The sequence below is a fragment of the Cynocephalus volans genome, chromosome 16 (assembly GCF_027409185.1).
Source record: "Cynocephalus volans isolate mCynVol1 chromosome 16, mCynVol1.pri, whole genome shotgun sequence".
Taxonomy (NCBI): domain Eukaryota; kingdom Metazoa; phylum Chordata; class Mammalia; order Dermoptera; family Cynocephalidae; genus Cynocephalus; species Cynocephalus volans.
In genome coordinates, this window is record NC_084475.1 from 18,422,325 (window position 1) to 18,445,795 (window position 23,471).

A 23,471-nucleotide genomic window follows, 5' to 3' on the forward strand; every position below is an offset into this window, starting at 1 on the left:
ATGGTAGCCTGGGTGTGAAAACAGTGGAGAATGCACTTTTATCTGTAGACAAGCCATGCACACCACTTCCCTCTTGGCTAAAGTGTGCATATGTCTCCACCTGCCAGGTTGCACGCACAATCACTAATCTGCAGCAGCAGATCCAGCAGCACCAGCGCCAGCTGGCCCAGGCCCTGCTCGTGAAGCAGCCGCCACCACCGCCACCCCCGCCGCACCTGTCTCTGCACCCCTCTGCAGGCAAATCGGCCATGGACAGCTTCCCCCCTCACCCCCAAGCTCCCGGCCTACCTGACCTGCAGACCAAAGAGCAGCAGTCTTCACCCAACACCTTTGCTCCTTACCCTCTTGGTGAGTCTCCATGGTCTTAAATGGCCACACCAGGTAGAGGGTGTGTCTGATGTCCACATGTGATGACCAGGACTGAACTTCATTGGTCGGAATGACTGGCCAGTACTGAAACAACTTGTCAGAAATGTGGTTCCAGACAAAATCCTAGTAGGTATCTCGAGGCTTCTTAATAAAGGAACAACACTGACTTGCCTTCTGCAGAGCAGGAGTTTTGCTACTACCATAAGTACTTTCAGTATAAAGTCTTTTAAAGCAATACCAGTGACAGCCCCCCAAATTATCTCATTTGCATTGTGCACTTTCCAATATGCAGAGTTTATTTCATTCCTGGTTTGCTGTATATATTCTTCACCAGCCACTATCCTCCAGCCTGAACTGCAGAAAAGAGTTTATAACAGTTTTGCAAGTAAAAGCGTTCAGGTTTATATCAATCAGGCACTTGTTAAAAAGCAATGGTTGTTCATACAACTCCTAGTACAGAATTGAACACGTATTTTGTGGGAACACACTCGGCACATGAAACTCACAGGTCAGTAGACAATCTGGTGCCTGCCTTCAAGGTCAGACAGGCAGGTCAGGAGAAGTTACATAATTGAAAGACAGTACAAAAGAAATACCACCAGTAGGTATAGATTAGTAAATCGATTCTACATGGACTAATTTGCTGTAAGAATCCAGACGGTAGTAAAAGCACTTCAGGCTTGTCTGTTGATTGCTGTTAGTCTGTAAATATGGGACAAAGGGAATCAGTAACTTGGAAAATACATCTCCAGAGGGTCAAGAGCCAGTTGAGTGATAGTGAATTTCTACCAGCTGATAATATCCATTTATATAAAACTACAGGTTGGGTACCCCTTTCTCCCCATCCTCGCCAACATTTGTTGTTCTCTGTCTTGACGATAATACCAGTCTAACTGGGGTGAGGTGATATTTCACTGTGGGTTTGTTTTGCATTTCCCTGGCGTTGAGTGATGTTGAGCATTTTCTCATGTGTCTGTTGTCCACTTGTATGTCTTCCTTTGAGAAATGCCTATTCAGCTTCTTTGCCCATTTTTTAATTGGATTTCTTTTTTTTTTTTTTTTTTACTGTTAAGTTGTGAGTTCCTTGTATATTCTGGATATTAATCCTTTGTCGGACGCATACTTTGCAAATATTTTCTACCACTCTATAAGTTGTCTTTTTGCTCTGTTAATTGTTCTTTTCCTGTCCAGAAGATTTTTAGTTTGATTAATCCTATTTGTTTATTTTTCCTTTTGTTGCCTGTGTTTTTGGAATCATATTCATAGTCTTTGCCCAGTCGTATGTCATGAAGTCTATCCCTTGTGTTTTCTTTTAGGAATTTTATAGTTTCAGATCTTTTATTTAAGTCTTTAATCCATTTTGAGTTGATTTTGGTATATGGTGAGAGATATGGGTCTAGTTTCATTCTTCTACAGATACATATCCAGTTTTCCCAGCACCATTTATTGAAGAGGCTGTCTTTTCCCCAGTGTATGTTCTTGGTGCCTTTGTCGAATGTCAGTAGGCTGTAAGTTTGTGGGTTGATTCCTGGTTCTCTATTTGTTCCATTGGTAGTGCTATGTCTCCAGCTTTACTTTTTTTTGCTGAGGATTGCTTTGGCTTCTCGGGGTCTTTTGTTGTTCCATATGAATTCTAGGATTGTTTTTTCTATTTTTGTGAAGAATGTGATTGGTATTTTGATGGGGATTGCACTGAATCCGTAGATAGCTTTGGGTAGTAGGACATTTTCACAATGTTTATTCTTCCAATCCAAGAGCATGGAATGTCTTTTCATCTTTTTGTGTCCTCTTTAATGTCTGAGCAGTGATTTGTAGTTCTCGTTGTAGAGAACTACATCTTTCACCTCCCTGGTTAAATTGATTCTTAGGTATTTATTTTTTTTGGTGAGTATTGTAAATTGGCTAGCCTTCTTGATTTCTTTTTCTGCTAGTTTGTTTTTGGAGTATAAAAACAAACTAGCCTTTCTTTCTCTTGCCTGATTGCTCTGGCTAGTACTTCCAGTACTGTGTTAAATGGGAGTGGTGAGAGTGGGCATCCTTGTCTTGCTCCCATAAGATTTTAATAAATAAAGAGGAAGCTTTCCAAATAAAGGGGAAAACTCATACAGGAGCACAAAAGAAAGGGGCCGGGCATGTTCCAGGGCCAGTTTGTATTGGCAAGGGCCAAGCTAGTTGACTTATAAAGGGAGGGTAGAAACCAGAGGGAGAAGTTGGGAGAGATGGGTTGGTGCCAAACTGTGGAATTCGAAGCACTCTGAAGGCCAGGCTGAAGCCTCAGTGTCACCTCATCTCACTAAATCTGTACAAGTAGAAATGAAGATACCCTATAAAGCAAAGATTGCAAGTAGGCAGCCCCTTGGTAGTAGTGCTGGACTTGCAAAGGTGTTTTGTTAGGTCTTCAGAATGTGTGTGCATGTGTGTATGCGTGTGGGTGTATAATTGCCAACATTTAAAACTTGGGAAATTTTCAAATAAAAATGGCTTTTAGCTTCTCTTGAAAACAGCTCCGTGGGTCTGCATTCCCAATGGCAATAACTGGTTGGCTCCAGTAGCCCCTGCTTATTTAGACAGGGCAGACACTGTCCAATTTGCCATAGTTCCCACCATGCCCACCTCACCTTCATTTATACTGCACACTTGACTCCTGTAGGCATTTGAGTTTGGAGCGCCTGATTTAAAGAAGCAAAACGTTCAACACCTTGTTAGAAGTAGAGGTTCACTTTGTTTACATACAATATGATATATATGGATATATGGTATATATTTATGTGATAGGAACTGCAACTGTTAGAAAAGGATCTGTTAATATTAGGTTGTCCTTCCGTTGGTTATTTCATTCCGGCTGAGCATCTGTCCTACCCATAACTTCCCATCAGGAAGTCTTTACTTCAACCTTTTTATCATCGTCCTCCTCTTCCTCATCATTCTTGATTAACCTAGCATAGTGCCGGTCATTGGAAGATACCCCAGTACTTGCTTTTAGCTGTAAGAAATAACCCAGAGCATCAGCTCACAATTCCAGCTGGGGGCAGATGGCACCACCCACACTATTAAATTATTCAGTTCCTTGAAAGTAGTTTGATATTTCATTCATAAACTCCTTAAGAGCAGACTTTTTATTAAATTTACTAAAGGTACAATTAAGTTATCCTTACCAATTTGTTCTATAGATGGCATTTTAGAACTCTGAAAATTTTTTTTTGACCTGGCAAGTTGATAAGATATCACAAAAGATTTTCCTAATTGTTTGGACTTAGGCTATTTTTCTGTGGACTCTGACTGAAAAACGTGAGGGCCGTGCATATGTAGCACTGAAACAAGTAAAATAAAGAGAATCATGGGTCTTACTTATTCAAAGATCATTTATTAGCATTTTCACCTTAATTTAGGAATAATACTCCTGGAAATATATGTTGTTAAGAAGACAAAAAGTAGTTTCTCAGCAGCATTAAAGAGTTTAAGGGCTGGCCAGTTGCTCAGTTGGTTAGAGCATGGTGCCAAGTAACAGCAAGGTCCAGGGTTCAATCCCTGTACAAGCCAGCTGCCAAAAAAAAAGTTACAGTTGAAGTATTTGGCCGTGAATGAAGACTGAGATTGATTCTCTAGGAGAGCTTTAGAACGAGATCATTTAGAGGAATGCAGGTGAATCCTAATAGCATCTTTGTTCTTAGCTGGACTGAACCCAAACATGAATGTCAACAGCATGGACATGACTGGAGGTTTGTCGGTGAAGGACCCAGCTCAGTCTCAGTCACGCCTCCCTCAGTGGACACACCCCAGCTCCATGGAGAGCTTGTCCAGTGCTGCTTCTCCTCTGGATCAGAACCCGAGCAAGCATGGTATGTATTGGCCAGAATGCCCACAGCGGGGTTACTATTGGTTTACCAATTGACTATCCCATTTAATAGCATATTCTTTCTATATATTTATAAGAATTCATGCTGGAAGGTAAATAAAAAAATATGCCATTCCATTACAGAGTGTATGAGATCTCAACTAGTCAGTGACCAAACCTCTTGAACCTTGGCCATCAGATCTTAGCTACAAATCTGTAAATAATTGAAAATACCTCAGGACAGCAAAGAATAGAAGTCAGAGCCTGTGTACTTTTTATTTATTTATGTCTCTATCTGTCAACAAAACAATTGAGGCTACTGAAAAGAAATTGTTTTTTGTTAAATGGTAAAAGACAAATAGAAAAACAAATTCTTAGAAAGGAGGAAGAAGCAGAACTACTAACCATGGGAGGGAGTGTCACTACCATGGGTTAAATTTAGTTCTGAACTTCCTGGTAGCATAAACAGCAAAGGAAATTGAGTAGAGTATATAATTTTCTCATGTCTGCCTAGATCTAAAAAAAACAAAGAAAGAAAAACAATAAAAGTGAAAAGAAAATTCTTCCTAGTGGTTAATGCTACAAGATTATCACATGATGCCTGGGCACTTCCCTTGGCAGGAGAGAGCTCAGTCCTCTGTGGCTGGTGGTTTTGGTCTGTATAAATTTAGTCCTAGTTTGTTCTTCCATAGTAAGGTGTTTTAGTCCATTTTGTGTTGCTATAACAAAATACCTGAGACTGGGTAACGTATAAGGAAAAGAGGTTTATTTGGCTTACGATTCTGGGACAGTTGCATCTGGCATGGGCCTCAGGCTGCTTCTACTCGTGGTGGAACAGCAGCAAGCAGCTAGCGGGTACAAGCAGATCACATGGCAAGACAGGAAGCACGAGAGAGAGAGAGGAGGTGCCAGGGTCCTATATACAACAAGCTCTTATGGGAACTAATAGAGCGAGAACTCACTCACTACCCCTTCTCCCCCAGGGAGAGCATTAATCCATTCATGAGGGATCCACCCCCCTGACTCAGTCAGTTTCCAACACTGCTACATTGGGGATCAGATTTCCACACGAGTTTTGGAGAGGACAACATATCCAAACTCCATCATTCTGTCCCCGGCCCCCCAAAATTCATATTCCTCTCACATACAAAATATAATCATTCCATCCCAACAGTCCCAAAAGTCTTAGCTTGTTCCAGCACCAGCTTAAAAGTCCAAAGTCTCCTCTGAGCCCAAAAGCAAAAGTCCTTCCAGCTGTGAGCCTGTAGAAATCAAAACCAAATGTATATACTACCAGGATACAATGGTGGAACGGGAATTGGGTATACATTCCCATTCCAGCACGGAGGAATAGGCCAGAAGAAAGGAGAAACAGGCCCCAAACAAGTCCAAAACCCAGCAGGACAGACATTAAATCTTAAAGCTCCAAAACAATCTTCTTTGACTCTAACTCCTACATCCTGGGTGCAGTTGGACATCTGGGTCCCCAAAGCATCAGGCAGCCTTGTTCCCACAGCTTTGCCAGGCAGAGCCCACTGGCCCACGCTGGTGCCCGTGGCTTTTCCAGGCCTGCGTTGCATGTTACCAGTGGCCCCAAAGTTCTGGGGTCCTGGCAGCAGCCCTGCTGCATTGTCTCTACTAAACAATTCCCTGGTGGGGGCTCTCTGTGGGGACTCTGACCCCACTTTCCTGCTTGGCATTGGTCTAGTAGATGTCCTCTGCAGTGGATCCGCCCCGGTGGCAGGTCTCTGCCTGGGCCCCCAGGCTTTTCCATACATCCTCTGGAATCTGGGTGGAGGCTGCCACGCCTCCACTGCTCTCACGTCCTGCTGGCCTGCAGACTTAACACAATGTGGGCGCCACCAAGGTTTCAGGCTTCTACTCTCCATGGCTGCTGCATGAACCACACTTGGGGCTGCTCCAGCCAGAGCACCTGGGATGCAAAGAGCAGGATCCCAAGGGCAGCTGTGCCCCAGGTCTGTCCTCCGGGATAACTCAGTCCTTCTAGGCCTCAGCGTCTGTGATGGGTGGGGCACACTTCCAGACTTCGGAAATGCCTGCGGGGCTTTTCTCTCATTGTCTTGGCTCTTAGCATCTGGGTGCTTCACTGCCAAGGTAATGTCTTTAGCAACCAGTTTATCTGCTTCACCCTTCCATTGTTCTCCTGCTCTCCACTTCGTTACCGCATGGCCAGGCTGCAAATTTTCCAAATCTTTATGCTCTGCTTCCCTTTTAAATTCTGGACTTATGTCATGCCTTTACTGCCATAACTCAGAGTAGGCTGTTACAAGTAGCCATGCAGCATTCTTAATGCTTTGCTGCTTAGAAATTTCTTTTGCCAAATGCTCTGGTTCACAACTCTTAAGTCCCACCTTCCACAAAGTCCAAGGGCATGGACACAATGCAGCCAAATTCCTTGCTATGGTGTAGCAAAGGTGATCTTTTGTCCAATTCCCAATAAGTTCCTCATTGCTATCTGAGACCTCATTATCCGCATGGCCTTTACTGTTCACATTTCTATCAGCATTCTGCTTTCTATCACATAAGTCTCTAAGACATTCCAAACTTTCCCTCATCTTTCTGTCTTCTTCTGAGTCCTCCAAACTCCTACAACCTTTGTCCATTACCCAGCTCCAAAGATGCATCCACATTTTCAGGTATCTGTATAGCAACACCCCACTCCTTGGTACCAATTTTCTGTTTTAGCCCGTTTTGTGTTGCTATAACAGAAATACCTGAGACTGGGTAATTTATAAGAAAAGAGGTTTATTTGGCTTACGATTCTGGGACAGCTGCATCTGGCATGGGCCTCAGGCTGCTTCTACTCTTGGCGTGAAAGCGGCAGGCAGCTGGCAGGTACAAGCAGATCACATGGTGAGAGAGGAAGCAAGAGAAAGAGAGAGGAGGTGCCAGGGTCCTTATATACCACAAGCTCTTGTGCGAACTAATAGAGCGAGAACTCACTCACTACCCCTCCTCCCCCAGGGAGAGCATTAATCCATTCATGAGGGATCCTCCCCCATGACTCAATCAGTTTCCAACACTGCCACATTGGGGATCAGACTTCCGCATGAGTTTTGGAGGGGACAACACATCCAAACTCCATCATAAGGGCAGCAGACTAGAGAGAGGGAAGGACACAGAGGCAACAGTAAATTTGATAGCTAAGTTGTCCCCAAAAAGGTTTCTTATGGACAGCTTCCTGTGGCACAGATATCCGTTTTATGAAGATTTCCAACTTGACAAACTAAAATGATTCTTCAAGAGTTTTGGTCTTTCAAGGGCAAAGTTTGGGCAAACTGAAACAGTCACTGATTATTGGAGAACCGTGGACACACCGAGTCTTACAATTCATGTCACTTTGAAAAGGACAAGGCATAGGACCCGGAAGGGAAGACTCTCAGGATCTCAAGTGGGGAGTATTCACTCAGCTCTTTGTTTCCTGTTGTTGCCATAGGTGCTATCCCTGGAGGTCTAAGCATTGGGCCTCCAGGTAAGTCCTCCATGGATGACTCCTATGGCCGGTACGATTTAATCCAGAACAGTGAGTCACCAGCCAGTCCTCCCGTAGCTGTTCCCCATAGCTGGTCACGTGCCAAATCTGACAGTGATAAAATCTCAAATGGCTCCAGCATCAACTGGCCCCCAGGTAAGACCCTGCAACATTTCTGTGCAACAGCAGATCAGAACACGCTCCAGGTCTGAGAAGAGTGGTCAGGCCTGAGAGGAACCAGAATCTGAGCTAAGGAATTTGGAAGTATTAAGTCAATAGCTTTGGTATTTTCATTGGAAATCCATTTGTCAGATCGGTTCAGGGTATTGTTGGTGTAACAAATGTTTTTCTGTAGCCCCTTAGTTCAGTATAAGGAGTGGAAGGATGTAGCAGGGAGACTGGGCAATTTTACTATATTCTATCTGTAAAATTGTTCAGACCCTGTATGAAAACTATCTTAATGTGGTAGCTATAATACCTGGTTCTAGTTTGTTCCAAAGAATTGATTGATCTAATGAAAGAGAGTCTAAAGAGTGCTTCTTATTTTAATTAGCAGATTATAAAAATGTCCACAAATAGGTTAAAAAAATGAATGTTAGGAAGCAATGCGAAGGTGCTCTACTATGTGGCTTCTCATTTGGTTCCCATAAACAGAATTCCATCCTGGAGTTCCATGGAAAGGACTTCAGAATATTGACCCCGAGAATGACCCTGATGTCACTCCTGGCAGTGTCCCCACTGGGCCTACCATTAATACCACCATCCAGGATGTCAACCGCTACCTCCTCAAGAGTGGAGGTGAGGAGAGGGGGTGCTCTGCCTGCCTTTCTGTGGGAATTCTCTCTAGGCTCGTTCGGAGACGTCCTCTGTGACAGTCTGGGCTGTAAGGCAGGTGGGGTGTAAGACATGGCTGATGAGTGCCTTTCTCTGTCACCTGAAGCAGCATATGAAGACATCGGGTAGTGCTTGTGGAGGAAATGGAGATTGATTGTGATATGTTTGCTGGGTTTATTAATATATCATGTTTTATCATTTTGTAAGCATCGTGTTATAAAGTCACAATATTAACCGTCAAGCTTTTAAATGAAAAGTTTCCTCTTGAAATCTCTTTACTCTGAATTGAAAATGAGTTGACTCTTTACTCATCCATACTACTCTGGTGAAAAGATTGAAATTCATCCCTAGGGCTTTTTTCTTGGTCCAGATCATGGTGCTAATTTTTGCCACATCCTCTGTCAGACTTGAGGATCTCCTCAGTAAGAGAAGTGATGGGCTGAGCTCGGCAGCTACAAAACAGAAATACAGAGTTCAGACGTAACATTGGGAAGGGAAGTGACTCACTCTTCTTTCAGGCCTCCAAGTGAGGAAGTGCTGGGAGCACCATCTCCAGGAAAGTTTTGTCATCCACATTCTATTATGTGGAAAGAAGAGCTTGGTTCCCAAAACATTAATTTAGTTTTCCCACTTAAAAAATGACCTGTTGGGGCAATGTGTTTGCTTCTATGGTTCTTTAAAGTGATGGGCTTCTAAAAGCATCTGTGGCTTGTATAGAAAGCACACGTAAATAGAGATGACCCTTCCTGTGCATTCCTCAGATTTTGATGCAGCTGCTTCTTAGAGCAGGGTCGTTGTGGGTGTCTCTTCTGTCAGGGACAGAGGAATGGTAAGGAAAAGGAGCCTGTATAAGATGACAGGGGACAGGGCAAGGCACAAGCCAGAAGCCACACCCGAGCATGGCAGCTGGGTTATGCCAGAACGGTAAAAGAGAGCCAGTGTGTTTTGAGGATTGTGGAGACGTGTGATACAGGTGTGTTGATTCAGGTATTAAGAGAAGTTGGAAAGAATCGAGGTTGCTTGGTATACAGCAGAGCTTCCTGAGCAGTGCCTAGATGGAGTATCGAGTGATCCTTCGTCCTCTGGGTGGCACTGGGAGCATTGTGGGTGGCCTTCACCATCTGCCCAACTGTGCCATGATGTGATCAAGGCAGCCTAGAAAAATACATGAATTCTGGACAGAGCTAAACAGCTGTCTTCCAGTTCCATAGCCTGCACGGTAAAGGAGATAGACTTACAGACAGGAGAGAATCTAAGCCTAAAGAATGCATTGGCCATCAAGATAAAGCAAGAAAATGGAATCTCCAGCTCTGGTATTCAAGTCATCAGCCAGCCATCTACCCTGGGTGACTTGAAGCTCCGTGTGCATACTGTGTAACCTCCGGGGGACTTGACCTTCAGGGTCAAGTGAACGCTGTGCTTCTCGGGCAGGTCGCAAGCCCACCTTGGCACACATGCCTGGACGTTGGTGTTCAGCAGCCAGTGGTTGGCTCACGCTGCATGTGCCAGGCCCCTCCTCCATCCCATGACCAGTCCAAGCCCTGAGAAACCATCATTCTTCGCCCTGGTGGCCCTCGTGGTTGCGTTTGGGAATGCATTAGGGTTTGTTACTGAGAGTTAGGAGCACGGCGAACATAGCATCATGTAGATGTTGCTTACCTAAAAGCAGCACCACCGTGATGCACAAGGAGTGGGCTGCCGGGGCCAGACCTTTCTAATATCTCCCTCCCAGCGTGCTGCGCTGTCCTCTGTATGTGGTCAGCTTTCAGTAATCTCATTTGTGCACCTCTGAAGTAGCTCAGGGACCTAGCCACAAAAGGCCGTCATATTATTGAGAAAAATGTGCCCTAGAAGGAAAACAGTGAGAAATAGCCACAACTCTCTTGACATTGGCTCATTTGTTTTGCATAGTTTCATCAGGGAATGTACTGTTTTCTTTTATTGAATATATTGGTTATGGATTTTTTAACTTACGTTTCGGTTTTTATTGCCATTAGATTATGTTCTGATTTATATTAAAAGTTTACGTTAGCCCAGTATTTGTTTGGACGTTGTTTACAGTTTTAACCCTTATGAAATGATTACTAACCAGAATGGTGAAATGTAGTCATGCTATTTCATAACATACCGATACTAACATTTCATCTAGAAAGGAAAATTGACTGTAATTTTATGAGACACTCGAACACTGTTAAAATCTAAGTACCCTAAAGCAATACCACCTAGGCTTAATAATCTATAATCCTGGGATCTTAGGTTGATGACATTTTGAGGTAAATGAAAGAATAGTGTTTAGGAAGTAGCTTAGGATGTCAGTAGAGCTGACACCTTTTAAAGTTGAAAATCTGCAGAATACAAATAAATTTTAATTTTCACCAACTCCGGTGCCTTCGTTCTAAAGAGGTCACTTTCAGCAAGGCAGCTGCAAACAGCTCTACAGGCTGTCTCCTGCATGAACCCAGGACAGGTGACACGCCTGGTGTCTCGTTGGAGGATACCCCTGAGGGTGTTCTGTACACAGCCCCAGGTGGCCTGTGTCAGCTACCATGGCTTTTGGTAATGAGTGTAACAGCCAGGCTGTGCCACCATCTCCTCCCCAGCCAGTGTCCACGCACTGGCAAGAGCCACTATCCAAGTCACAGGAGCTTGCTTCCCACCCTGCTTTCACCCAAACAGTCACCATTACTCCACCCTCATTTTCCTTTCACAAAGCTTCTTGCTTTCTTCACAGAGTTGTGAGAGAGAGATGACATGAAAAAATGAACCACAAAAATGGAGCTGAGCTTTTTCACAAAGAATTGAGGTGTCTTAAAGATGGCCCGTATACCCCGAGTCTCCCTTCCAGGTGCAGCTGCGATTTTTCTCAAAATAAAAACTGCAGTCCCAGGGCTGTTATAACTCAGGGTCATACACACAATTAGGGCAGATGTCTCTTCATTATTCCCATATTACAAAAGAGAAAGATGAATAAGAAGACATAGGACACCTGAGTCAGAAAAAGTGCTCATATTTGTAAGGCAAAATTTACAGTAAAAAGCTTGGGGTTTTGTTGTTTTTTTAATTTTTGTGGCTATTGTTTGAGAAAGGATGAGGATTGCCCTGTGTTTTTATTTTTGTCTTAATTGGAAGGGGAGTCAATGTGACCCTTTACAACTCTGACTTGGCATTTTAAACATTCTGGCGATAATTCTCTTCTCTCGTGACTTAAAGTCCTGTCCTGAGAAGTTCATGCTGTTTCCTGGCCTTTGCCTCATCGGCCTTCAGGAACGTCCCAGGCCTCCCCCAGTGTCTGCGGGACTCAGACGAGGCAGCATGCTTGTGTTCTTCTCCCCATGCCGCACTTTCACCTTCAGGCTTCTACCAAAAGCAGCAGCTGAGGCAGGGATTTGTTCTTGGTGGTTGAGATCCCGCATCCCAGAGTTAGAGCTGCTAACCCACACACCTGCTACTCACCTTGCTTAGTGCCGTGTTTGGTTCTGCAGGGTCCTCCCCACCATCATCTCAGAATGCCACGCTGCCTTCCTCGAGTGCCTGGCCGCTCAGTGCCTCCGGCTACAGTAGCCCTTTCAGCAGCATTGCATCCGCACCTAGTGTTGCAGGTACGCAACTGGCCTCTCGACATGCAGGTAGCCTTTTCTTTCTTTCCCCAAACATAGCGTTCACAGGCCCCAGCTTTTCCTATTGGTCTGTTTACTCACTGCCTGAGCGGGGAGGCCGTGTGGTGTGATGGCAAATGCGTGAGGGCTTCGCCCTGAGCAGCTGCGGGAACTTGGGCACATCTGCCTGCTCACATAGGAGATGGAAGTGATAAGATCTCCTCCATGGAGCCGTGAAGATCACATGACTGTGTGGTCTACTGTGTTCTCTCCTCCTTTCCCTCCGTGGCTAGATTGTATAGGTTTTAAAAACTTAGAGGCAGACCGCTGCTTGGAATCTGCTGCCGCTTGAGTTGGCCATAAGGGATAAAGGAGACCCTAGCAGGGCCCGTTATTAGCTCCTAGCACCCGGAGTGTGGCTGCTTCCCATTACTTGGGTAAATGCAGTCCCTGAAGTGTTTTCATGTTATTGTAGACTGTACAAGTCTTTCAAAGAAGTTTCTTTCAAGGTTAGAGGAAGATTGAGAATCATTTGTCATGAAAACTTCAGAGGAATTTGACTCTGAAATTTTTAAGACAAAAATGTAAAGATGTGGACACCCATACAAACAAAATGTGTAGCAGATTTGTAAATAGATACAGAGCTTAAATAAGGACACTTTATTGTTTATAAATTTCTTCAAATATATTTCTGTATTCCATCAAACCTTCTCATCCAGATTTTTAGAAACCCAATGTAAGAATGCTATAAGAGTTCTCTTACTAGCAGTAACTAGGGGAGAAAGTAGTTTTGAGATATCATGTCACAGGCAGGGCCCACCCCAGCTGCCCATGTCTCATGTCATCTCCAGGGCTCTTTTGTGCCCTGGAAGCTGCCCCTTCTCGGAGGTCAAGATGGGCAGCAAAATGGCATCTGCCAGCAGGGTCGTGCAGGTAGTCAAACCACATGCTCCATTAGTAAGGGTCCCTGACCGAAGAGACAATCCTAAACCCAACGTATCAGAAGCTTTGAGACCAGCAGTTGTACCATCTCATTTCTTCTGCAATTTCACAGCTTTCTAAGGGAAGTAAATCACCAAATATACTGATGCATCAAGGTCTACCAGACACTGCAGAAATACTAAAATCATTACCTTAGAAATACAGAAAGAAACGTGTGACTCAAGAAGAAATTGAATTTATCCAATGTGGAGGTCCAGAATAATCACTGCAGCTGCTGTTTGTCATCAAACAAAAGAATTGACTTTACAATAAAAGACTTCCAAAATAACAAAAAATTGTATATTAAACAACGTTAATAAACTAAAAAAAAAATGAAATCTAGAAAATTTAGATGGACACTTGTATGTCCTAATTTATGTATCTTGGTCAGCTTCTCCACAAGCTTACCTAATTGTTTATATGTTTTCTACTTATTAAAGTATACATTAAAAAAAAAAGTTTTGATATAGCTTAGCGTATGATTAACAGAAACAAGAGCTTCTAGATTACTTTTATTCCTTCTAATGTTCACAATATTTAGACCTTTAATACTTCCATGGTCATATTTAGCTAAACAGAATTAAAACCATCTTCCTCGCATCAAAGATAAATCTTCATGGCATTTATGTTTTTCCAGTCAATGACACCTTTTCTAAGATCAGTGTCTGTTCATCATGAAGTTGCCATCAACTCCAGCAGCCAGGCTTGGAGAGAGAACCCCACGCAGGTGTGCATGGGCTCACATTTGTGTTGTCTTGGTCCCTGCAATGCTGTCCGAGAAGGGGGCACAAGCGTGCATGGGGACAATGACCGCTCTCTGCCAGCGCTTCCCGTCTTCTGCACTAGGCCAGTGAGGCAGGTAGAAGCAGTCATCAGGGGTCTGGTCTGCTCATCCTGACCAAGTTTAGCTTTTTCTCCCAAAGAACCTTAAAACAATGCTTCCCCCCAACCTGTGTGCTAAGGTGTTGAACCTTAGCCTCCAGGCACTGGGTCCCGTCCATTTTCTGTAGTGCGGTGTACAGAGAGCAGCTCTAGAAGCTTTGGAAGATGACAGTGGTGTATGGGGAGGGTGGTTATGTCAGCAGGAGCACTGCTTTGGAAGGGGACTGATGCCTAAAGAACAGCATGAAGGAAGGATATGGCCATGTGCTTTTGACCTTGATTGATTTATGGTATGAGATGTGTCTCAGTAGAATAAGTAGAATATGCTGATAAGTTAGCTTTAACATTGAACTTCAAAAATGCTATTTTCTTGGAGGCAAACTTGTGCCTGGTACATTTAACAAATGAAGTGTCAGAAATACTGGCACAGTCTATAGTGGACACATGCAGACTGTCTCTGAGCAGAAATTAAAGAGAGAGCATGCCCCAAGGGTCTTGCTTCCAGGTGCTTTACTTGGTGTTTCTTTTTTTATCATGCAGTCTACTGGTGTCAGAGCGCACCCTCTATGGTTCCCCAAACACGGCGGTGACTCTTGTTTGTCTCAGATTGCACGTGGTCCCTTTCTCTGCCTTTCTAGGTAAACTGTCAGACATTAAATCGACGTGGTCCTCTGGCCCAGCTTCCCACACTCAAGCCTCTCTGTCTCATGAACTGTGGAAGGTGCCCAGAAACACTACTGCACCCACGAGGCCACCTCCAGGGTTAAGCAATCCCAAGCCTTCCTCCACCTGGGGCGCCAGCCCCCTCGGCTGGACCAGCTCCTACTCCTCGGGTAAGCTCCTTGCTCCTCTGTTCAGATGGGGGCGGAGGGTGCTCTGAGCCTGCCGTGCTTAGCCTCTAGGGGACGTGCTCTTCATTTTCTCCTGTCTCCAGCTCTGGAGTCTGGGAGGGGGTGAGAGGGAGCCAAGGCCATCTGAGACTTGCAGGACAAGGGCTGGGCGCGCCCTGCGTTTTCAGCATCAGCCCTGGGTGTGCCGGCCCATGGCAGGTTTGCTCTGGACCAAGAGGGCCCACACTGGCCAATGCCATTCTCTGTAGTGATGCTGCCACGTGCTGGGACTGCGGAAAAGGCCCATTCCGCTGTTCTAGGCCTCCCACTCCAGCCGTCCTTCATTTTATATTTGCTTCTCCAGAAGCTTTCATTGGATCATAAGAACTTTCCAGGCCAAAGCAAAACAATCCCGACCAGTTTGAAAACAACACTCATCATATTGCCTCTCCTAGGGCTTTCCCTCAGAGGCCACATGCCACACTTCAAGGCTCAAAGAAATGGACTGCGAATTTCAGAAACTGAAGTTTTAAATCAGCTACAAGATGTTTGAAAATAGCTGTTTCAGCCTTTCAGTAGCAGCCCTATGGGTTTGCTTTGTTTTTTTTCTTTTTTTAATAAAGATGACCAGTAAGGGGATCTTAACCCTTGACTTGGGGATGTCAGCACCACGCTCTCCCAAGTGATCCACGGGCCGGCCCCTTTTGCTTTGTTTTTCGAACAAGAGACTTTCATAGAATTGATGCTGAATAGGGGCTTGGGGCAGGGAGAGGTCCAGCACTTCCTGGGAGACTTGCATCTCTCACCACACCCTCCCTCACGGCACAGACAGGGAAGCACAGGCCTCCTGGGCTGGGGAACTGTCCAAAAACAGTCGGGGTTTGCATGGGGCAGTGGATGGGAGTCTGAAAGGATTGTGAGCTTTGGGTTTATCAAAAGACAACGTGGATTTCCATGAGCTGAGAAAGGCTATCTTGCCTGGCCGGTTAGCTCAGTCGACTAGAGTGTGGTGCTGATGACACCAACATCCAGGGTTCTGTTTCTGTACTGGCCAGCCTCCAAAAACAAGGGAGAGAGATGCTCTCTTAGGGCATGCAGAGGTAGTTTGTGCTGTGTGCACCTTGGTGAGACTACAAGCTTGGAAAGGGCCACACCATCTGACTGGCAGGTGACCATGTCATCCAAGCTCTCCCCCTCCCCCCGGCTTGTTGTGCAGGTTCTGCTTGGAGTACTGACACCTCAGGAAGAACCAGCAGCTGGCTTGTCCTTCGCAACCTCACGCCCCAGGTATGTGCCCATGGGGTCACTGATCACAGTCTGAGAAGACTCCAGAGGTGACACTAGGCAGGCTGAAGGAGAAAGCAACTGACAGAATCGGGCGCAGGCAGCAGCAAGCAGACACGGTTGCTAATGAATTGTTTACTTACTCTTAACTGGAAAAGTATACCTTTGTAAGCAGAATTGTTTATCTTCTGGCTGTACCCATTCAGGACTGATTGGGTTAGCCAGTCTGCATGCCTCCGAGCCCAGGCCACAGCCAGCTACACATTCCCCTGGGCCCCGGTGCCTTTTGCAAGCTAGTCTTGGGTGCTGTGCTCTGTTGAGAGGAGAACAGAACACAAAATGGGGCTGTTTTTCTTCCTCTCATTAGTTTAACTCCCAAAATATCCAAGATTTTTGTCATATACCTGACTACAGAGGTATAAAACATTAATATCAAAAAGCCATGTATTGGGCTGAGCCCGTGGCGCACTCGGTAGCGTGCTGCGCTATCAGCGCGGCGACGCTCCCGCCGCGGGTTCGGATCCTATATAGGAATGACCGGTGCACTCCCTGGCTGAGCGCCGGTCACGAAAAAAAAAAAAAAAAAGCCATGTATTATTAAACCCTTTCAAGGAAAAACATTTTCCTAGTATTTAGTGCACCCAACTTCCTATACCATTTTTTCGAAGAATGTAGTGAAGGAAATCAGAGGAAAACTTGCTGGTGCCCTTGTGCTTCCTCAATCAGATCGATGGTTCTACACTGCGGACGTTGTGTTTGCAACACGGGCCTCTCATCACCTTCCACCTGAACCTGACTCAAGGCAATGCTGTGGTCCGGTACAGCTCCAAGGAGGAAGCTGCCAAGGCCCAGAAGTCTCTACACATGTACGTTTCCTCTCAGCCACCTCAGCCCTGCCACATTGCTACAAGTCCCCAAGAGTGTTAGGTTTGGGATATTGTAGGAGCTTCCCGGGGCTGCCATACAAAGTACCTGAGGCTGGGGGCCTAAACAGCAGACATTCATTTCCTCACAGCTCTGGAGGCTGCAAGTCCCAGATCAAGGTGTGGGCAGGGTTGGTTCCTCCTGAGGCCTCTGACCTTGGCTATACACAGCCATCTTCTCCCTGTGTCTTCACATGGACTTCCCTGTGTGTCTGTGTCCTAATCTCCTCTTCCTGTAAGAACACCAGTCATGTTTGATTAGGACCCACTCATATGACCTCATTTAACTTAATTAACTCTTTGAGACCCTTTCTCCAAATACAGTCACATTTGGAAGTATTGGGAGTTAGGACTTCAACACATGACTTGGGGGTAGACACAGTTCAGCTTATAACAGGTATCTTGTGACATGCTGATTTCTTCTGCAGCTGAGTTGTCGTGACTACACCTTCCACTAGGGAAAGACTCTCCAAGGAGTCCATGTAGAGCCCGGTAATAGAAAGCAAGCACTCTTTCACCAGGTACAGCCCAGGGGAGTGACACATTTGCACACAGGGCCCAGCAGAGGTCTTTACAACTGACCCCTCTCCCTAATTAATTAGGATGTACTTTGATACAAGTACACCTGCTCAGTAACATCACTTGAGGTGTGGGACCTAGATTTAGTCACTCCTGTTTTTCACCCAGGGTGCAGATTATACTGATCCTAAATGGTCCCCAAATATAATGGTGTGTTCACGCACTTAAAAATGTACTCTCTATGCAACACGATATAGCTGCTAGAAGTCTAAAATGAGAAAAAAGTTCATAATCTGGGTTTGGAAGTAGCAGTGGCAAAACATAAGCTGCAGGACTACTTCATGTCGTGGTGGCCCATGACATGAAGCCTTCAGCTGTGCCTTTCCCATTACAGAAATAGAGAAAGCCAGAGACCGGGACTCAGCAGGGCTGTGGGTTGCTCCACTCATGTGACTTGTGTTGCTGTTGTAGGTGCGTCCTGGGAAACACTACCATCTTGGCTGAATTTGCTGGCGAAGAAGAAGTGAATCGATTCTTAGCCCAAGGCCAAGCACTGCCACCCACCTCCAGCTGGCAGTCCAGCAGCGGGACCAGCCAGCCACGGCTGGGCACCTCGGGCAGCTCCCATGGCCTGGTGCGCAGTGATGCTGGCCACTGGAGCACTCCGTGCTTGGGCAGCAAAGGGAGCAGTGAGCTGCTGTGGGGTGGGGTGCCCCAGTACTCAAGCAGCCTGTGGGGCCCACCCAGCACCGACGATGGCAGGGTGATTGGCAGCCCCACCCCACTGAACACTCTGCTGCCCGGAGACCTGCTGAGCGGGGAGTCCATCTAGGAGCTGCAGTCATTGGCACCAGGAGAGAGCTGGTCCCTTCCAGCCTGGGCGGCACGGACCCAGCCGAGCCCAGCAGCCGGCACCCTTTCAAGTACCTCTGTCCAATACTGAAGACGAACCTTCGCCGCAGCCCTTGCGAACTGTTCACAAGACAGTGCGGGCTGCGTTTGGTCAGTGTCACGTGCTAACAACAGGATGTTCCTCATAGCTTTTGATTTTGTGTTGTCTTATGTTTGTATGGTGTGTTGTTATTTTGATTTTTTAAGTATAAAAGCTGCTTAGAATAGTTCTATCATGAAGGGCACTTTTCAGATTGTGGGCTGGAAAGGGTTATTTTATCGTGGGGGGGGGGGGGAGGGAGGGAGACATGAAGCCTATTTAAAATGAGCCTGTGACGATTATGCACATTACCAGAGGCGGCCAGTAATCAGGGCAGGGGCTGGTGTTGATCGCCAGGCAGCAGCTGAGCGAGTGGCAGGCGCGGCCTGTGATCTGCCCTCTGTTCCCCTGGATCCGCCTATGCACATTACCCTTGTTTCATTACTTTTTCATGTCATTTTTTTTAATCCCAAAAAAATATTTTTTAAAAGTAAAAAAAAAAAAAAAGACATATCAAACATGCAAATACTTGAATCCAGCAGGCCAATAATGAAATGTGAACACTTTCTAAGTCTAATTCTACACTTCCAGGTTGACATCAGTACACAGAAACAGGCTCTAGGAAAAATTTCTAAGTTCATAGCCTATGTGTGTGTGTGTGTGTGTGTGTGTGTGTGTGTTGAAACAGAAATGTGTGCATGTGTGCATGTGTGTGCACTTGTGCTCTTGCACCGTGTGCACTTTGTGTTCGTGTGTTTGAAAGTATGTGAGGGATTTAACTGTGGGTTTTCCCTTTTATTCAGTATAGTGTATGCTTTTTTTTTTTTTTTTTTTTTTTTTGGCGCATTGGTCAAACGTTTGTTATTTTAGCTTCTAACTTTGCACTGAGTGTCCCTGCCCTTCCTTTAGCTAATCCTGTATATTAAAGAGAATTCATAGGACAGGGCTGGTGACAATTCATGTGTAAATGTTTACTCAAGGACTCTGTTATTGTGTTTAAAAATTACAGTGTATATCTCTGGAGACATAATATGTATACCTACCTTTAGCAGCTTTTTATTGTGGACTAATGCAAGAAAATTATTACCAGAGTATTGCACCGTTTTTTCCATTTGGAATATAAAGTTAAAGAGAAAAAAACTGTTGTTGAACTGTGGCCATAGATACTTGTAAAGAATGGATGGTTCCGCGGATGGAACAGAAACAAGCACTTGGACATGGGTTGTGACTGCTTTTGGAGGAGCCTGTGGTTTGGGCTCCCACTTGTTTACAGACCTTTTTTTTCTCCTTCAGACTTTAAAATAAAAAAATTTTAAAAAGGAATTAAAAAAAATTAAAAAGACTTCCGTCGTAAAGAAACCTATTTTCAGAATGCAGATACGCTACTTCAGAGCTCTGGGATCGGACAGTGTTGCTCCCCCCTTCGGCCATCGTCGTAGACTCTGTCGATTGTTTTCGCCCCTTCGTCAAGGTGGCGAAGCTTTGTGGTCACTGTCTTGCACATGCCGGACGCGCTCTCAGGAAAGCCAGGGCTCCCGAGGGCAGCTCCACACCATTTCATGTATTTTTAAACCCATCTCCTAGCACTGAAGATGTTATTTAAAAAAACAAACAAAAAAAAAAAACAAAAACAAAAAAAGAAAAAAGAGAAAAAAAAAACACAAAGAAGAAAAATACCTAATCTCTAATGTGTAGCAGTTACATATTTACCAAATAATGGACTCAAAAGAAATAGATGTTTGAAGAGTGCTTTATATATTAAAAATTGCTTTATGTTTTAAAAATGATCAATGTTTTGATTGTTTTACAAGGAAGAAAGACAATGGAATAACATACCCTCAAGTATGTTTTAAAAAAAATATATGAACATTGTGCTCCCTGCCTGCTTGATCAGGAAACTTGTGCATTACATTTTTTTTAATTAGCTTTTTAATGGTTTTATCGAAACAAAACAAAAACAAAAAAAAAAAAAGAAAGAAAACCCTGCAAGATTGCAGATCAACAAAAGCTGGTTTTATAGAGGATCATGAACTATGCACAAACTGGGTTCAAGACTCTTTTTCTCAAGTTTAGTAGTGTATTTAGCTAAACAAACCTTCCTCAGAGTGATCACATCTCATCGCCATTACATACATTCTATATATTTGATGTATGTATACCTGCATATGTATATCAAATATATGTGCCTGCGTGTGTGCGTGTGCGTGTGTGTGCACCCAGTCATACGGCTTCTTATGCTGCCATTTAGCATTGAGTTGTAGAAAAACTCCTGATGTTTTAAAATTGGGGATGGAAGAATCTGTTCGTTTGTTTTGGTTTTTGTTGGGGGTTGTTTTTTTAACTTTTATTTTGAATTTAAGATGTCTTTAACTCTGAGATTAAAAACAAGTTTGTGGCTCTTAATGTTTTTCCTCATAGAATGTGATTGTTGAAGAACCTGCACCGAAAGTTGCTTTCAGAAGTACAACGCTTTGTTGAATCTTAATAAATTGCAATTTTTTTCTTGGCTGTTCAAATTAATGTGCTTTTTATTTTTCAAAGACAGATAATATCAATGTTCACTTTGTATGTGAAACTGGGAAAAATAGTTGTCCTGCCATTTGTAACAAATTCCCTGTCTCTTGCCCTGTCCTCAGAGTTTACATATGTAAATAATTATCTCAGAGTTTCAGTTGTTTGACTTGTAATGTTATCATTTCCTTTGTGATTTTATTGTTAACATTTAAGTCTTACTAATAATGATTGAGATGTGCAGCAGAGCTCCGGGCCCTCCATCCATGTGAACCTGTCACATCCGGTAACGGTGACTGTCCGGGCTGCAGTGGGGCGAGGCCCGGGCCTGCTTAGCCTCGTGGCAGAAGACCACTGCTCACTTCCACTGCGGGCCAGTGTGGGCGTCAGAGATAATCGGGGAGAGGAAGACTAATGAAGGTCTTTTGTGTGTTCTGATCACTTTATTCATTTATTTGTGTAAAATTGCCTTAGCTTATTTCTACAAAGCGTTTTGGACGAGCACAGTGGAACTTGGGTGCTGGGTGAAGCAGCACCATTCTCACTGCAGAATTTCACGTGGCAGTTGGAAATCAGAACACTTCGGTCTGTTTTGTGCTAGGTCCATTCCTAGAACACTCACCATGGCCTTAAATATGTTCAATGTCTGTGCCTCTGTTTCATCAGCATTGTGTGCCGTCTCTGGAAGAGAATCCAAACGCCAGCAGTATCCCTCACTCAGAGACTTAACAGAATGAGTGTCTTTTTCTGTCTCCACTCCTTTGGGAAAGGTCAAAGGTAGACCTGTCACCTGCGGATCTGTTCCGTGTCCTATCAAGAAGATAGGACCTACCCTGCCACAGGCTGGCCCCTACGGGAAGGTGGTGAACTGCTGGCTCTGACCAACCTCTTGAGAGTGGAGAAGGAAAGCACTGAATGGGTCGTACTCAGGAGAAGACATTAAAGACCAGAGGAAGGATAAACTCAGAGCTGGGATAGTCAAAGTGCACCTGACCTAAATTGGCGTGAACCTGGAAGTGTTTGTTTTGTGCCTGGTGTGTCCAGAGCTACTGCAGGGGAGCAAGTTGCCAGGACCTATTCCCTGGGAGGATGAGTTCAGTGCCTTAAGGATGTCCAAAGCATGTGGCAGGCTTCAGAGAGGAGGTGGCACTCACCCTGGGCATGGGAGCCCAGGCTGAGCTTTGACAGACCAGGAAATGCAGGGGGCAGGTGGGGAGCACAGCCTCACCGGAGACCCAGCGTGAAGGCCTCGTGGGACTGGAGTGGGGACTTCCTGGTACCCATGGGTGAGGAGGAGGCTTGGTGTCTGGTTCAGAGCTGCCCTTTTTCTTTTTTAACTGTTCTGGCAACACCCTGGAAGTGTGGTAAAGGCAGAAAGCAGGGTGCTCGCAGTGGCAGTGTGATGTGCAGAGAAGGCCATTGAGCAAAGGAGGAGAAGGCAGAAGAAGGTGTCACAGCAAGGTCTGCCCCAAGTCATGTAAGACGAGGGCTGAGGGGCTGAGCACGTCAGTGGAAAGAGGGAAAGCAAAGGCAGTGGGGTGTTTGAAGAATATTCTCCACAGGGATAGTGCATTGGATGGACCAAGAAAACCTGCGTACAATCGTGATGGAAACATGCAGTATTAGTAGCTTTGCACATCAGTGTTCTTTGTGTGTGGGACTGTCCCCTGAGTGGCAGCAAGTGTGGTCTGCCTGCCCAGTCATTGTGAAAACCACATTTCCAAACTCCCCCCCCAAGTGGGCAGCACTGCCTCAGGCCCAAGGGACTGTGACAATCCAGTGCTAGATGGGTCCCAGACCAGGGGCTCTCAACCTTGGCCCACGTTAGAATTATCTGGATGTTTTTAAAATCCCAGTGCCAAGCACATCCAAACCAATTCAATCAGAATCTCTGGGGATAGATCCCAGGCACCAGTGTTTTATTTTTTTTTTTAATCTCCCCAGTGCGCTCCATCATGCAGCCAAGGCCAAGAACTGGTATTGTTCCACCTGAGCTATCGCAGTCAACCTCCCATCCATTAGGACAGCAGTTTGCAATTTCCAAGTCTTCAGTTGATCTCACGGGCAATTATAGCTAGCTTTTACTTTTTCTCTTTTCTCTCTCTCTAATTTAAGCAAAACCTGAAATGTGCATGGTACTACGCACTTACAGGAGCTGTGTCACCTGAGGTGAGGAGCTGGGGCTGAGCCATCCAGCTAACTGATCAAAATGCAGGCCCCTGTGATAGCCAGCCCTCATGGCCCCACACAGTCAATCCAGAAATGAGAGGGTTGGCTCCCCGAGCTGTGGAGCGGGCAAGTCTGAAATGTGTAGGGCAGGCTGCAGGCCGGAGCCTCAGGCAGTAAGCCAGTGCTGCCAGCTGGAGACAGAACTCCTCCAGGAAACCTCAGTTTTTCCTCTTACGGCCTTCAAGCAACTGGGTGAGGTCCACCCACATTGTCAAGGATAATGTTTACTTAAAATCAAGTGGCTGTAGATATTA

General features: G+C 45.1%; 1 protein-coding gene and 1 pseudogene across 4 annotated transcripts in view; both read left to right on the top strand.

Moving 5' to 3' along the window:
• The window catches only part of LOC134365171 (trinucleotide repeat-containing gene 6C protein-like), a 46,860-nt gene extending 28,143 nt beyond the window's left edge, over positions 1 to 18,717 (top strand). For 2 of the 4 annotated variants that reach the window (XM_063081366.1, XM_063081364.1), the window contains 9 exons: positions 108 to 348; positions 4,041 to 4,208; positions 7,662 to 7,853; positions 8,352 to 8,495; positions 12,014 to 12,130; positions 14,629 to 14,823; positions 16,037 to 16,107; positions 16,831 to 16,970; positions 18,018 to 18,717. In XM_063081366.1, the coding sequence (XP_062937436.1) occupies positions 108 to 348; positions 4,041 to 4,208; positions 7,662 to 7,853; positions 8,352 to 8,495; positions 12,014 to 12,130; positions 14,629 to 14,823; positions 16,037 to 16,107; positions 16,831 to 16,970; positions 18,018 to 18,378 (1,629 nt within the window). In that variant the 3' untranslated portion in view covers positions 18,379 to 18,717. Of the gene's footprint in view, positions 1 to 107; positions 349 to 4,040; positions 4,209 to 7,661; positions 7,854 to 8,351; positions 8,496 to 12,013; positions 12,131 to 14,628; positions 14,824 to 16,036; positions 16,108 to 16,830; positions 16,971 to 17,455; positions 17,537 to 18,017 lie in introns of those variants that run through there. The other 2 variants (XM_063081365.1, XM_063081367.1) reach the window with 2 other exon arrangements.
• Positions 13,022 to 13,331, top strand: LOC134365174 (alpha-ketoglutarate dehydrogenase component 4-like; annotated as a pseudogene).
• Positions 18,718 to 23,471: the final 4,754 nt, after the last annotated feature.